At 42.6% G+C, this 15,311-nt stretch overlaps 1 protein-coding gene across 4 annotated transcripts in view; it reads left to right on the top strand.

Annotated features, from left to right (window-relative positions):
- Nucleotides 1-15,311, top strand: part of SEL1L3 (SEL1L family member 3) — a 128,917-nt gene that overhangs the window by 70,073 nt on the left and 43,533 nt on the right. For all 4 annotated transcript variants that reach the window (XM_059381997.1, XM_059382016.1, XM_059382007.1 and 1 more), the window contains exons 15-20: nt 1,534-1,710; nt 3,861-3,988; nt 6,318-6,401; nt 13,377-13,467; nt 13,602-13,686; nt 14,691-14,800. In XM_059381997.1, the coding sequence (XP_059237980.1) occupies nt 1,534-1,710; nt 3,861-3,988; nt 6,318-6,401; nt 13,377-13,467; nt 13,602-13,686; nt 14,691-14,800 (675 nt within the window). The remainder of the gene's footprint in view (nt 1-1,533; nt 1,711-3,860; nt 3,989-6,317; nt 6,402-13,376; nt 13,468-13,601; nt 13,687-14,690; nt 14,801-15,311) is intronic.

Below are 15,311 nucleotides of genomic sequence, written 5' to 3'. Positions count from 1 at the left end.
AGAGATCACAGAGCTCCAGAAAGGGAGAAGCAGCCTCGCCACTGAGCAGGGAGCCCGATGTGGGACTCTATCTCAGGACCCTGGGATCATGACCTGAGCTGAAGGCAGAGGCTTAACTGACTGAGCCACCCACATGCTCTAGAGCTTCTGTTTTAATGGGCTTTGTTCATTTCTTTCCCTCTGGTCTTTCTGGCAGCTGGAATCTAGGAAGAAATCTAGAAAGCATAGCTTTTTAGGATCTGTTGCAGACTGAGAAGTCTCAGCCTGGTATCTTGGCATCTGTTCTGAAGGGACACCCGTTCTTCACTAGTAAAAGGTGGTGAAAGAGATTTGGTTCTGTACTTGAACTCTGATTTAATAAGTCTCACAGGTGCAAGGCACTGTTTGACCTTCGGATCCTTTTCCCCCTGCTTCTTCATGGTTTGGTGGATCTGGCAGAAAGGGACACATGAGAACGGTGCATGCCCAGGTCTACACACAGGTATCTCACTGTGGGCCAGAGCCTCCTTCTGCAGCACTCACACCCCTGCGGGGCTTCCGAGCCCTCAACAACCAAGCTGTGAGCTGCCCTGTGGAAGCACGTGGGAACATCTGGGGAAAGCTCATGTGGGCACCTAATAGGACGAAATCACAAGGAGGCTCCAGACTCCATCCACACGAAGCACTTCCTTGGGACCAGCCTTAGGTCTAGACACAGTTTTAAAACCCTCCTTCCAGAGACGCCTGGGTGGCTCCATCAGTGAAGCATCTGCCTTCGGCTCAGGTCATGATCCCAGGGTCCCACATCAGGCTCCTTGCTCATCAGGGAGGTTGCTTCTCCCTCAGCCTGTGGTTCCCTCTGCTTATGCACTTGCTTGCTCTCCCCCTCTCTCTTTCTCTCTGACAAATAAATGAAATCTTAAAAAAACAAAACAAAAACAAACCCTCCTCCCATGCCCACCTCCCTCCCACTCTGCCTCAGCCCCCTCTGCCCCCACCCTCCCAACTCTGCCTGTCAGGACTGGGACTCTAAGTAGCCTCGAAGCCCCTGTGCTTTGCAAGTAGGCTGTTGCAGCTGCTTCCCTCAGAGAATTTGTTGATGTTTGGGGCAGAATAATCAACAGATGGGCAGGCGGGTCATCTAGAAAACTGTCCCAGTGGCAGGGGCTGTCAGTTCTCCTCTTGCAGGTGAGCGCTCATGAGTTGCAAGGTCACTGTTGATACTTCAGGGCAGTAAGAGTCCTTTTGGAGACGAGGGCTTTGTGGAAGACCCCTCAGATGCTGAGCCATGATTTGGGGGCACCATGACTGCGGAGCTAGAAAGCAGGAATCCTGGCAGGAGCCGGGTGAAACCCCCCTGGGGGAAGGCTCTGAGCAGGCTTGTGGTTTTTAACACTTAGCTTTTCTTCAGTGCCATCTGCCCCCAGAAAGAGATGGGAAGGGTTTTGCTCAGACCCAGGCAGAGTGCTTTCCCAATAATAGATTCTCTTTAGGTTTCATTAAAAACAAACAAACAAACAAAAATGTAATTTTTTTCCTTGTTCTAAAATCTAGGGATTACATCAGGCAGTCAATGGCTTGGGATGGTATTACCACAAATTCAAGAAAAATTATGCCAAAGCAGCAAAGTACTGGTTAAAAGCTGAAGAAATGGGGAATCCAGATGCATCGTACAATCTTGGAGTCCTGTATTTGGATGGCATTTTCCCAGGAATTCCTGAAAGGAATCAAGTAAGGCTTCACACCAGCTGTGCAGCTGGTCACTGCCTCATCTGCTGTGTGTCTGGACTCGGGGAGGTCCCATGGGTGATGCAGACGCCACCCAAGGCACAGACCCTGTCCTCAAGCAACTCAAGGGTCCAGTAAGGAAGATAAGATAGCAGATGGCAAAGGATGGCATCTAGCCAAGTGTCACATGTGTGCTCATTGCTTTGATCCAAGCAGTTCTGGACAGGGGAAACCATGAAGATCAAAAGCAGTCAGGAAGTCTTCATGGAGGAGGAAGGCCTGAACTAGGGAGGAAGGGGAGGATGATACGAGATAGAGTGAGTGAGAGGCAGTACAGAGATTGATCTCATTAGGAGCAAAGAGAGCTGGGTCCAGATGGGTTTGCCTGGTACGAGATCAGACTGAATAATAGTGAAAACAACAGTGACAATCTTTAGTGTTTGCTAAGTACTTCCTCTGTGATGGTTACTCAGAAATACTTGACATGCATCCCATGTCATTCTAACCATCTTCTGGAATAGCTGCTATGATTATGTCCATTTTACAGAATGAACATCAAGGTTCTGAGAATGTATGTAACTTACTCATAGTCATATGCTTACTGGAGGCAGGACTGAGATCCTTGCAGAAGCTGGAAGCCCCTCTTTAGCTCGTTAGCCTATTAGCCCACTAATGCTATTGATGATGGTAATTATAATTCTGCACTGTCACAGGCCACAGACTTCCTGAATGCCCACTCTATGCCAGGCATTCTTCCAGGCACTAGGGATACAAGAGGCTTACATATATCTGGGGGAAGAATATTCCAGAAAGAGTAAACAGTCAGGGCAAAAGCCCTAGAGGAAAGGAGGAGTGGCATGCTCTAAAGATAGAAGGGAAGCTGGAGCAATGGGAGCAGGAATCAGGGGAGGGGCGAAGTGGGGGAGAGAAGGTTGGGCAGGCAGATGCGCTGGTCATTGTGAGGTCTCAGCTGCTCCAAGGAAGATGGGAACCGCTGGGCCCCTTTGGACAGGGCAGTGATGTGCTGTGTTTTAAAAGGATCCTAGCAGAGACTAGGATTAAAGAAGACAGGAGGAGAGCAGGGGGTTAATGTATTGAATCCAAGTGAGGAAAGATGAGTGACCCCAGAAAGGGGACGGAAGTGTGGCTGGATTATGCATGTACTTTGAAGGTCAAGGTGACAGGGCTTGCTAATGGATTGGATGTGAGGTGTGACAGGAAGAAAGGGTGACTCTGAAGTGTTTGGCATTTACCGAGGTAGAAGAGTGGAGGGGGCATTTTGTGGGATGGGCCAGACTGAGGCAGCGGCAGGTTTCTGAGGGGAGGAAACTGGAAGATAATTTTTGTGAAGCACCGTGCTAAACCTTGAGAATCCATCTCATTTAATCCTTGAAAGAGCCTTTCGTGCTAGGTACTATCAGAAGCCACATTTTTCAGTTGAAGAAATCTTGCAGTTGGAGAGATGAACTACCATGCCCAAGGTCACACAGCTGGGAAGGAGCAGAGCTTGGATTTAGACCCAAGCCCGTCTGACTCCAAATCCCTGGCTTACGAATGGCATCTAACTGCCTCAGAAAAACAATAGTGACCAGCAGAACATTCACGCTTCTAAACATTTGTCTTATTTTCCCCTCCACCTCTCTCCGCCTGCATAAGAGGCTGTATATTTTTATGCATTGCTAATGTCTGGTCACCCACACACATATATGCCAGTGTGGATTTTTTATTGTCATATTCTAATTCTCACCTTCCTACGGGAGATGCGGTCTTGGTGCATGAATTTGAAGAAAGGTATTAAGCAAGGTTAGGAAAGACAATGCCTGAATTTTCACCTGGCGTGAACCCGGCCTGACTTCTGATACATTCTTCTGTTTCATTTACAGGGGTTATGGTATTTGTAGCTATGTGTTGTCTTATTTGTTTATTTGGCAAACTTGACAGAATAGTTTACTGTCAAGGTTATCACATCCAGAGGTCAGCTTCTGTGATGGGCTGTCTTCCTGGAGCTTGACTTGGTTTTCCTAAAGATATCAGAAGTGATTAGCTGGTGAAAATATCAGGGGTTGAGTGTCTCACCGTGTTGGCTTCCATGAAACCAGCCCTGCCGGGAGGACTCCTCACCAATGGAGATGACTCTGTTTATCTCTCTACAGACTTTAGCCGGTGAATATTTCCATAAGGCTGCACAGGGTGGACACATCGAAGGAACCTTGTGGTGTTCTCTCTATTATATCACAGGAAACCTGGAGACGTTCCCTAGAGATCCTGAGAAGGCTGTCGTGTAAGAACCTGTCAGCTGTTGTGTACAAAGGGAAAGCCATGTACTTTATTCACTGTGCCTGGAAATGGAGTTCCCGTTCTTTGTTTTGCAATTTTGAATTTCACCTTTATTTTTACCTGTTGTGCATGCACAGACTTTCAAAAGCCACCTCATTCGACAAAGTGAAAATAAGTACATTTTAATGGAAACCCAAAAATAATAATTTGACATGGGAAAAGCAGAAAATCTGCTACCGCACCCAAACTACTTGTTCTCAAGAATAAGTCACTTTCAGTCTTTTCATTATCTCTTTACTATTGCCTCTCTCTTTCAACGACACACTCATACTATTTCTTATTAGTTTCATTACAGGCTTTGTCTAATGATGTCCCTCTGTGAAAGATAAAGATGTAGTTCCCTCTCATTCTGCCACCACCTGCTATCCCACGCATCCACACTTCCCGCCTTGTCCCATTTTCCCATTAATATATTATTACTTTGGTTTGATTAGTATTGAGGTGCCCATTATTAGGACCATGGGAGTCTGAGGTACAGCTAACCCATGTGTTAGGCTATGAGTGCTTTCTCTTTTTTACACAGATTTTTGTGTTTGTGGAGTAATAATTATACTTCATAGTTCTTCAGGTGCTTAGCTTTCTGCATACTTATCATTTTTCATGTGCTTAAATCTCCGAATTCTCCCACAGTTGTCTAAATGTCTCCTCAGTATGTCCAGACCCACTAGGTATTTGATTAACTTAATCTCAGTGACATCTCTTCTGGAGTCTTCCCTCAGGACAGAGCTGCCCTGTCATCACTGTGGGGGGTTTCCTTCCCCTTCATCTCTGTCTTTTTGGGTTCTCCTTGCTGGACCCTATTTCTTCTTCTTTCTTGGTTTATGCCTATGCTTTTGTAGAGCACATCCTACAGTAGCTTCCTAGAGAATGGTGAACAAGAGACACATTTCTGAGACCACTGCATATCTGAAAATGTTTTATGGAGGTTGGGAAATAAGGGCCCATAAATAACATGCGGCCCACCCTCCGTTTTGTGTGACCCCCAAGAGCTAAGAATGCTTTTTGCATTTTTAAAAGGTTGTAAGACAAGTGCACACACTAAGTTGAATACAAATAGAGACCCTGTGTGACTCACAAGGCTTAAAATATTTATTATCTTGCCTTTTACAGGAAAAAAAAAAAACAAAAAAACTTTGCAGACCTCTGCTTTAGACCACCCTCATACCAGTAGTCTGGCTTTACGAAAGGTTTTGTTTCATAAGACATTTGAGAGAAAATCCAACCTGACCTGAACTCACTGATAAAACTTGACCTAGACAGACTTGAAGATTTTATCAATATTAGTTAGGATGTTTGGTGTGAACATTCATATGTTCCATAAATTTTTCTTTTGTTATTGATTTCTAGCTTAATTCCACTGCAGTCAAAGAATGAATTCTGAATTACTTCAGTCCTTTGGAATTTGTTGAGGCTTTCTTTATGACAGGATACGGTCAATTTTGCTACACTTGCTTTCTTTTGCTTGTTAAAGTTTTGTTATTGTTGTTGTTGTTAGAGTTATATCTTTTTCCAGCCTTTACTTTTAATCTTTTCTTCTTTTAATTTTAATGTGTGTCTCTTCTAAGCAGTAAATAATTGGGTTTTGTGTACTTTTTATTCAATTTGACAAGTTTATTTTTTTATTGGGGTATTTAGACCATTTACATTTAATGCAACTTACAGAAGTATTTTGTTTTACATCTGCCATTTTACTATTTATTCCTTATTTTTCTCATCTATTCTTTGTGCTTGTTTCCCTTTTTCTTACTTTTCCTTTACATTAATCAAGATTTTTTTAAAAATATTTTTATTTCCACTTTCCATTAGCTTGCTAGTAATATATCCTTATAATATTCTTTTAGTGGTTGTAAGTCTAAAGATTACAACAGGCCAGTTCATTATTAGTAAAAATTCTCCAGGATAGATTAGAGAACAGAAAAAAAAAATGGAGAAACCTTAAAATAAATCAGTAAATACATTTTAATGGAGAGAGTACTAACTCTTGGTGAAGATGATCTATTTTCATATCGGCAGGTATTTTTCATTAGGTACATTTCATGTCTTTATTTCCATACATGATAATTCCTAACAACTTATAAGAAAAGACACTGAAAGCAAAGTTCTCAAAACACATCTTTCTTTACCTTCTTAATGTTTAGTTCTGGTTTGTTGCTGTGTAAAAATTCTAACAAGCAAAATAATCCCCAAGTGGGATTTATTGAGATCATATGAAGAAAAAAGCAATTATTTAATTTGCCATGGTTTGGGTATTTTCTTATTCCTTTTCTTTTCAGATGGGCAAAGCACGTAGCTGAGAAAAATGGCTACTTGGGTCACGTCATTCGCAAAGGCCTCAATGCCTACCTGGAGGGCTCATGGTAAGCTGGGGACCCACATTAGAATGAACTTTCTCAGCCCGCACCCTTCAATTTGTCAGTGTAGTCATATGAGATAGAGTCTTAAAATACAACCGAAAAAGCAATTTGCAGGGAAATCACGACCTCCCAGTAATGATATTCAGAGTATCACAGACTGATTGGCTGTTGATTAGAAAACATAGCATTTCCATGTTTAATTATACACAAAAATTAGTTCTCTAGGGGAAGTGTCCACATTCATCAAGTTGAGAGACACATGCATGTGTTGACTTTCCTTCCCTTCAAGCTTGTTCCTTTTGGTTTTAGAGTGGAGACACCACCAGCTGAACCTCTGCCTCTCCCTGGCAGGGCACAGAAAGTTCACAGGAAGCAGAGAGAGCAGTGTGTTTAAGGCTCAAACTACATCCTTCCACTGATATGTGACTAAAATCTTCTGTGGCCAAGAGCCTGGGATTACTGGAACTCACTCAGCAGACCTCAGATGTCACAGCCAAACAGATTTTCCATTTTAACTTTCTTCTGATAAAATTAACAAATTTTATCCTGTACCCTATGGGATGAGATACTGCACTAAGGACTTGGAGATGCTCCCTGTTTGCTGTGCCTTGATTTTACAAATAAGGGCACATCTTTCCAAACTGCAGACTCCACCGGATTCCATCTTTCTGTTTTCTTCTGCCAGCCCTGCCACTCTGTCTTACTTTTCCATTGGGCCATCTTTTCTTGGCTGGATTATTGCCTAAGTGATCTGGGTATTTCAGTAATAACTTAAAAGGGTATGCAAATCAGCATATATCCCATTGGTCCATTGCCTCAAAAACATTAGACCAGACCTATCATAGAGCATACTCTGACCTGAATCTTAATTAAAAATTAAAATACAAGTCCAAGAGAACATTATTTTCTCCTTTGGTCCATAGTGCCTGCATAATCAGCAGATAGCATGTCGATGAAAATTTTAAAGGAGGCAGGGAAGTAAACCCAATGAAAACAGCACCAAAAGGAATGTTTGTTATTATCATCCTGTGAAAGTTTATTATCTGTGGCCTCACTTCACACAACTGGGAAAAATTTTTAATGAAATTATTATTTTCCACTTGATACACCTTATAATTTTTCTGGTGTTTTATTTTGTCTCCCAAGTGAGCTTCAGTTTGTAAAACTCCCAAATTTGAACTTAATTTATTCTCTTCTTCTCATCCTCCAAACTTCCCACCCTTTGTTCCCCACAAGCTTTTTAGGGGAGAAAGGGCATTCAAATACTGAAGTGCATATGTGGGTTTTCCCAAAGAAGGAGCACATCTGTAAACACCCCCACACTGACACACACACACACACACACACACGAAGATGCTTGACACTATTCTTCCCATAGAGTGTCTATTAATAGCTTACATTTCTTGCCTGCTTTGGAATTTAACATCACAAAGCATTTCAGGTAGCACATTTTAAAAACTGGCTGGGAAGGTCAAGATGAATTCAGATTTTTGTGACCTTTTGTCCTTCTTACAATATTCAGCCATAACACAAGATTGATTTTTTTTAAGACTTTATTCATTTAACAGAGAAAGAGAGGGCACAAGCAGGGGGAATGGCAGGCAGAGGGAGAAGCAGGATCCCTGCTGAGCAGAGAGCCCACTGAAGGGCTCCACCGCAGGATCCTGGGATCGTGACCCAGGCCATAGACAGACCTATCATAGAGCATACTCTGACCTGAATCTTAATTAAATATTAAAATACAAGTCCAAGAGAACATTATTTTCTCCTTTGGTCCATAGTGCCTGGAAGGTAAATGGAACAACCCTAACTCAAGACACATGAGCAGTGTATAAAGGGCATGAAGGATTCTGTGAAGGAAAAAAAGCTATCTGATTTGTAGGACTTAGATCAGCCTTCATGATGGGGGTAGCAGATGACATGGCCTTGAAGGGTGGGTGAGATTACCCCTTGACCATGCAGGGAACAGCATTTCTAGTGAAGGGAACAGCAGAAATGAAAGGAAAGAGATAGGAAAATTCTGGATGAGTCTGGAAAATTTTAAGCCACTAGTTTGCCTTCAGGTAAGATTTGTAAAAGGGAGTAACAGATAACAAGAGCAAAAAGGTGCTGCTCTATGGAACTTTGAATGGCAGGTCATACACTTTTTACTGAATTTATGTGGTGGGGGGAGCTATCGATAGTTTGAGGAGAGGGTAGTGACATGACAGAGCTGGGTTCTGAGATGTCTAAATAGATGGCAAAGAGAAGGGAGAGTCTGAAAGGGCATGCTGGGTCAGAATCTGGGTAAAAAGAGCTGACCATTTGAACTGGAGATGTGGCATAAGCCAGTTGAGTTGTTTTTTTCTACTTCTGTCATACAGTAGTTGATACGTATGAAGTGATATGTGATACATATATATATATATATATATATATATATATATAGGTTCTCAGGCATAAGGATAAAATGAACATCTGTAGCCCTATGTGAGAAAATGAACAGGGTGCCTGGGTGGCTCAGTTGGTTAAGTGACTGCCTTCAGCTCAGGTCGTGATCTTGGAATCCCAGGATCGAGTCCCGAATCAGGCTCCCAACTCCATGGGGAGTCTGCTTCTCCCTCTGTCCTTATCCTCACTCATGCTCTCTCTCACTGTCTCTCTCTCAAATAAATAAATAAAATATTAAAAAAAAAAGAAAAGAAAATGAACAGTTGAAACCCCCTGCATTTCCTTCCCCAATTAAACCCATCCCACCCTTGGTCCCAGAACTGAGCATCACCCTGAACCTTGTTGTTGCTCTCCCTTTGCTTTCTTTAGAGTCTTGTTCTACGTGGATTTATTCTTAAGCAGTAAAGTTCTTTGGCTGTGTCTGAGCTTTCTATTATTAGAATCATATTACATATAGTTCAACTGCCTTTTTAAAAAACCCAACATTATGTTCCTGAGATTCTTATCCCTTGTTGCATGTATCTGTGGGCCATTCCTTTTTATTTCTGTCATTGACCATGCTTTACTTATCAGTTCTTATTTTAACACATTTGCGTTTCCCATTTTTTGTTGTTTTTAAGAACAATGTGGCCATGAACATTTTTTTAGGTATATTGTGACATACGTAGGAAAAGTATCTCTAGAATATAAACTTAGGAGTGGGGTCACTGGGCAGGCACCTTATAAGATACTGTTCACCTTTATAAGATAATGCCGGCTGCTTTCCCAAAAGATTTTACCAATTTACTCACCCGCCAACCATGTATACATTTTTGTGTCTCCATATCCTTGCCAATCTTGGTGCTGATACTAAGTATTAAGTTTCAGTCTGGGATTCAAAGCCTTTTTTCTATCAATAGGAAGAAACATCTAGTATCCATTATAATGACAAAATCCTCGTCAAAATATATCTGAGGCAAAGTGCTTCTGTTTCCTCCCATTCTCCAAGTCTGAAGCCCACCCTGAGGTTAAATAGGAAATATAGGGATGTTGGCCTCCCCACACCATGATGGGGCTTTTTTGGTACCATCTATTCTGCTGTAATAGAACTAAATCATCCATCAATGTCCCAAGTCCATCCCCCTTTTTCATTTTCTGTGAGTGAATTCATTCTGGACGTTATTTTCAAATTACATGTGTCAGTTTGATGAGCTTCTGCTTTTCTGTGTTGTTCCAAGATTTATACGGGATAGTTTAAAAGAGGAGCGTGATTGAGAAAAGTGCTTTTTGCTGTATAGGCATAATACGGAAGATACTATTGTCATGCCTCAGGCTGTCCTCGGACACCAGAAGTCAGTGAAGGAGGGGCTGGCTGTCATGTTTCATTTCTCTGCCTTCCCCCATGTGTGTTTTATCTGTGAGCTATGTGTTTTATTGTCCTTTGTCTTAAATATGCCCCAAATATTTAACCCAGGAGGTTAGCCAGATTAGGGTGGGCTTGAAGCAAGACAAGTAGGCATGCCAATTTCCAGTTCAAAGAGATTCACCTTTCTGCAGGAGACCAGGGGTCCTGCGTTCCACGGGGATCCCAGGATTTTTTTTTTTTTCTATATTTTCAGTTTGAGCTCCTTCATGCATTGGCAGAGAAAAGCACAAAGAAAATCATACAATTGTTTGGGAAGCTGCTCAGAGGTACTCAGATTCACAATTCACAGCAAGCAGCCCAAGGATTGATTATTAAGATGTATCATTATAAAATTCTCTATGTGTATATGCTGAGGCAGAACTGGAAGGATAACAAATATGTCCCTAAACGTGTTCTTTACCATAAATCCCCTCCTCTCCACGTCCACCCGCCACCCCCGTCCCTGCCAGAATGACTGCCTGGGGGACAACTTCACTTTAGTGCCTTGGAAATAAAGCTTGAAGCTCTGGTGAGCTTCCTAAGCCTTGAGGAAATTCATGGAAAGGACAGTACAGCTTTGTGGCTTATCTTTGGGCTTCCTGCCCACAGTTAAGTGCTGCGTACGTGTTTGTTCCATGAATATAAATATAGAAATATCTGTAATTGATACTTCTGGGCACTCTCTGTTGAAACACAATTAAATAAGAACAAATCACTGGGAGCCTAAATGTGGGTAGGATTTCTGCAGAGGTGTCATTTCTCAGAAGTCTTAATAAGCTGAGAAAGTCTGGCCTTGAGAGTTCTAACCTTCCCCTGCGGATGGTGGCAGTGTGGGAGTGCACGGCATTGGAGAATTGCTTCTGCAGCAGGGAAGACAGAGGTGGATTTTTCTTCAGTGCTTCTGTTGACATTGATGTTTCATAGACATCTCTTTCTGAGGGATTTCCGTGTTTCCTTAAAGGAAATGCTTGGGAAATTCTATGACATTTCCTCTTGGCTTATACAATAATTGGACAGTGGAAGTCTTCCTATGAAACTCGCCCCCCTTCCCCTCCCCACCACCAAAGTCACTTTGGAGAGACGATCTGGTCTTTGTAAAGTTTGTCCTAGTGACTTAGTTCCTCTGGGAAGTGTCAGCCTCATGTGCTCGCACACTCTAATCGTCTGCCCGACTGCTGTCAAAGAAAACGTCATTTTGATTACATTTTAATAATGTGAGCCATATCCCATTCAGCTACAGTAGCAGAGGGACCTGGCCCGACATGTGACCTTGAGTTGGCAAGTCTACCCCCTCTCCTTCCTGTACCCATTCCTGGGGAAGACAAGCACTGGTTCTAAAGAAACGCGAGATTGTAAGACCTTGGGAATGGGTCCCTGTTGTAGAGTGATGGAGACTTTTGACCAGGCCTCTTTTATACGCCCTCCATCTGGGGTCTGTTCTGAAGATTCTTGTCACAACACATGATTTTTGCCAGCTGTGTAAGAAAACGCCTGGGCATCTTTTGTGTTGTTCTTATGGCTGCCGTTGTGGGCTTGTTATCTGGCTTGCAGTGCAGGGGACAGCTGCCCAGCCAGCTTTGTCTTTTTTTAGCATGAGTCATGGCTAATTGGTCCACAGCCTTGGGTGTCTGGGAAGCCGAATCAGCTCCCTCAGCAGTTACGTGGCCCATGACCTGCACTGTATCCAGTTGAAGGTCTCGCCGTCCTAATTTGATGCCCAGTCACCTCTCTCTGTCCCTAGGCAATGGGCCATCAGAAGCTGCTTTAACAGTGTAAAGAACAGGATTTCAGAATCAGCTCTCCTAATGTCCCCAGCCCTACCAGAAGCCAGTTTTGGGGTGGAGGTACAGTCAAGAAAGAGTTAACATCAGCTCCTGAGAATGCCAAAGAAGCTTTAGGAACAATGATACCTGGTCAAAATAAAATGTCACTCATAACCTGGGTGACACAAAGAAAATGGAGGAAATCATAGAAGTAAAAAGAAAAAAATAAAATGACTCAATTTTCACTACCTAGAGGAAAGTACTATGAGGATTTTGATAGACAATTTTTAGGTTTTATTTTTCTCTGCCTATATGCACCTGCATGAGCTTGTGAAGGTGTGCGATCGGTTTTATATTTGTGTTACAAAAACGGAACCGCTCTGTTTCTCATCCTGCTCTCTTTTTTTTTTAACTGAATGGAAAATTTTGCATAAACATCTTTCTATGTTTTTGAATTCTCTTCTACAACATCATTTTTAATCGCCTCATCTGAATGTGGTTGCACTCTGGGGTAATTTAACTACTCACTGATTTTCAGATACTTAAGTTGCTTCCCGTGTTTTTTGTTCCTATAAACAGCTCTGCCGTGAACTCTGTTGTCACTGAATCTTTGTGCACGTTTCTTGCTTCTTTAGAATAAACCTTCACAAGGGAGAACTGTTGGCTAAATGATGTGTGGATTCTTAAGTCTTCCTTCATTTAACGGTTGGAGTCACCTGCCCTCCCACAAGCATTGGCCATAGGAATATGTCCGTTTCCCCCAAACCCTTGCTTTTACCCTGTCTTGTGAATCTTGTGCCAGTCTTTCAGCAGATCAGCAGTCCTCCGTCATTGTTTTGCCATCATTCACTACTAGCATTATCGAACATTTATTTTTTTCTCTGTGTATTTGGTCATTGGTATCAAGCCCCTTGTAAACTCCCTCCCCTCTGCCAAACTTCTAATGCATCACAAAAGCTCAGCTCTAATTAAGCTTGCTCAGAATCCTAAGCCCCATGAAGCCTTTCACAAAACAGCGACCCGAACGAACGCACAGGGCTTTTTCTAAATGCCACTTATCTCTTCTAAGCTGGCATGGAAGGATTCAAGGACGGGAGGCAGTAGACAAGCCAGCCCAGCCAGCATGCCACACACCGTTCGGCCAGTAGAGGTAGCTGTTGCATCAACTAGCTCTCCAACCTTATCAGTGAGTTCAGCCTTTAAGATAGAAAATAAATCAGTGCAGGCAGTATTTTTAACAACAGTATTTATTTTAAAACACACACACACAACAAACTCATGATTTTGTGGCTTTAAAAAAAAACTGCTTATTTTGTGCCCTCTTATGCTTGAATATAAAGCTCTCCGTGAATATTAGTAAGAGCCACTGTATGAAATTTATTATTAATCATCTATTTTTAGGCACGAAGCTTTGCTGTATTATGTTTTAGCAGCAGAAACTGGAATTGAAGTGTCACAGACAAATTTAGCACACATCTGTGAGGAGAGGCCAGTAAGTAAATGTATTCTTCTTGGAGTGGAAGCTCTAAGGTTAAGGATGATGAATTGGGTTTTATGAAAGCAAAATCAGTCACTTGGCTGAAATATATTAATGAATTAACTTTTTCTCCCCCTCCATCCCCTTAGGACCTGGCCGAGAGATACTTGGGTGTTAATTGTGTTTGGAGATACTATAATTTCTCTGTTTTTCAAATCGGTGCTCCTTCATTTGGTATGTATAGAAAAATGGGTGCTAAATTGAAGCATTGGAAGCTTTTAATCTCTAGTAACAGGGAAGAGATAACAGCTTTGTGTGAAGTATGATATTTCTAAACAATTAGGAAAGAGTGTGAAAAATCTCTACTATTAAGATCATGAGTAAACTGCTGTCAGCCTCCAGCAATGTACTTCTCCTCCTCTGTTGTCCACTGAATGCTTGAACCCACCATTTCTTCAGAGCTGGTGAGAATTCAAAAGAGAAAGCTATTCTGGAGAGATCTCCTGGGCCAGTCATTAGTGTTTTGCCTTCAGATACATCCCTGTCTTCCTCTGCTCTGCTCTGTATGAGAGGTTGATCCCAAGGAACTACAGTTCCTAGACTCCTGTGTTCTTGGGCATCTCATTGGTTTCAGCCAATGGGAGGTGCCAGCAGGAGATTGCTGGGTGGGAGGATATGAGAAGTCCCAGTATTTCTCCCCTTCTCTCTACTTTGGGCTGTGTCTCCAGCAATGGCTGTACACCCACGGTTCCAGTTCCTGCCTGACAGTCTTGAAATCTTTTGAACTCCTTGGCATAGATTCTATTTTTCTGACTAGACACTGAGTGATATATACACCATTAGGCAAAACTTTTTCCAAGGGAAAAAAATAAAACATATGGCTTAAACAGAATAAAGAAATGCCCATCAGTCATAAGACTCAGGCAACAAAATTTCAGATGTCAAATAAAGTGCCCCAAACAATCTTGGCCACTTGGACTGTCAGATTGCAGACTGGGATTTTCGCAGACCCATTTGAGAGAGCTGCCCAACAAAGCAAGAAAATGTGTCTAGAAATGGTGGTGCTCCGCACAAAAGGTTTTCGTTCCCCCACTTCCTGACATACCAAGGAAATAATGATGATGTGTGTTCAGGTCCTGGTAGGAAAAATTCTCAGTCATGCGACTGGGCCAACCCTTTAAAACATTGGTCTCAAATAAAACCACTTCACAAATGGGCCTGTGCTTTCTGTCCTGCAGCATATTTGAAAATGGGAGACCTTTACTACTATGGCCACCAAAACCAGTCCCAAGACCTTGAGTTGTCCGTGCAGATGTACGCTCAGGCAGCCCTGGATGGAGACTCACAGGTAACCCACAGAAAAGAGCACTGGGTGATGTCTGTTTGTGAGGATGCAAGACCTGGCTGGGGTCCTCCCAAGCCCTCCCATCTTCATCTGCTTCCCTGTTCACAAAGTCATTTCTCATCCATTCCCACAGGACATGAACCCTAATAGGGAACCTTTATGGAGCACTTGCTATGGTTGCCACACCATTTTCATAACCATCTCATGACGGTGGAGATGACTATGACCACATTATAGTTATAATGGAGGATAGCAAGACTACAATCAGATGATAAATTGCTCAAGGCCAACCAATCAGGTAGCACGCAAAGCAGCCTGATCCTAAAGCCATGTCTGCTGGCTCCATGTCCAGGAGTCTTTCTACAAGATCCCATCAAACTAACTCACTCCATAGAAACTGAAGAAATAGGAAGTGTGGTCCAAATGACAAGTGATTTGCCCATAGAGTTGGACCAACACTTCAGTGATAGGAAGTTGCTCTTGGTGACTTTTGTCCGGGGGGGGGGGGGGGGGC

The sequence above is a fragment of the Mustela nigripes genome, chromosome 1, assembly GCF_022355385.1.
Source record: "Mustela nigripes isolate SB6536 chromosome 1, MUSNIG.SB6536, whole genome shotgun sequence".
Taxonomy (NCBI): domain Eukaryota; kingdom Metazoa; phylum Chordata; class Mammalia; order Carnivora; family Mustelidae; genus Mustela; species Mustela nigripes.
Note: the sequence above shows the minus strand (reverse complement) of the source record. Positions and strands in the feature narration are given on the sequence as shown.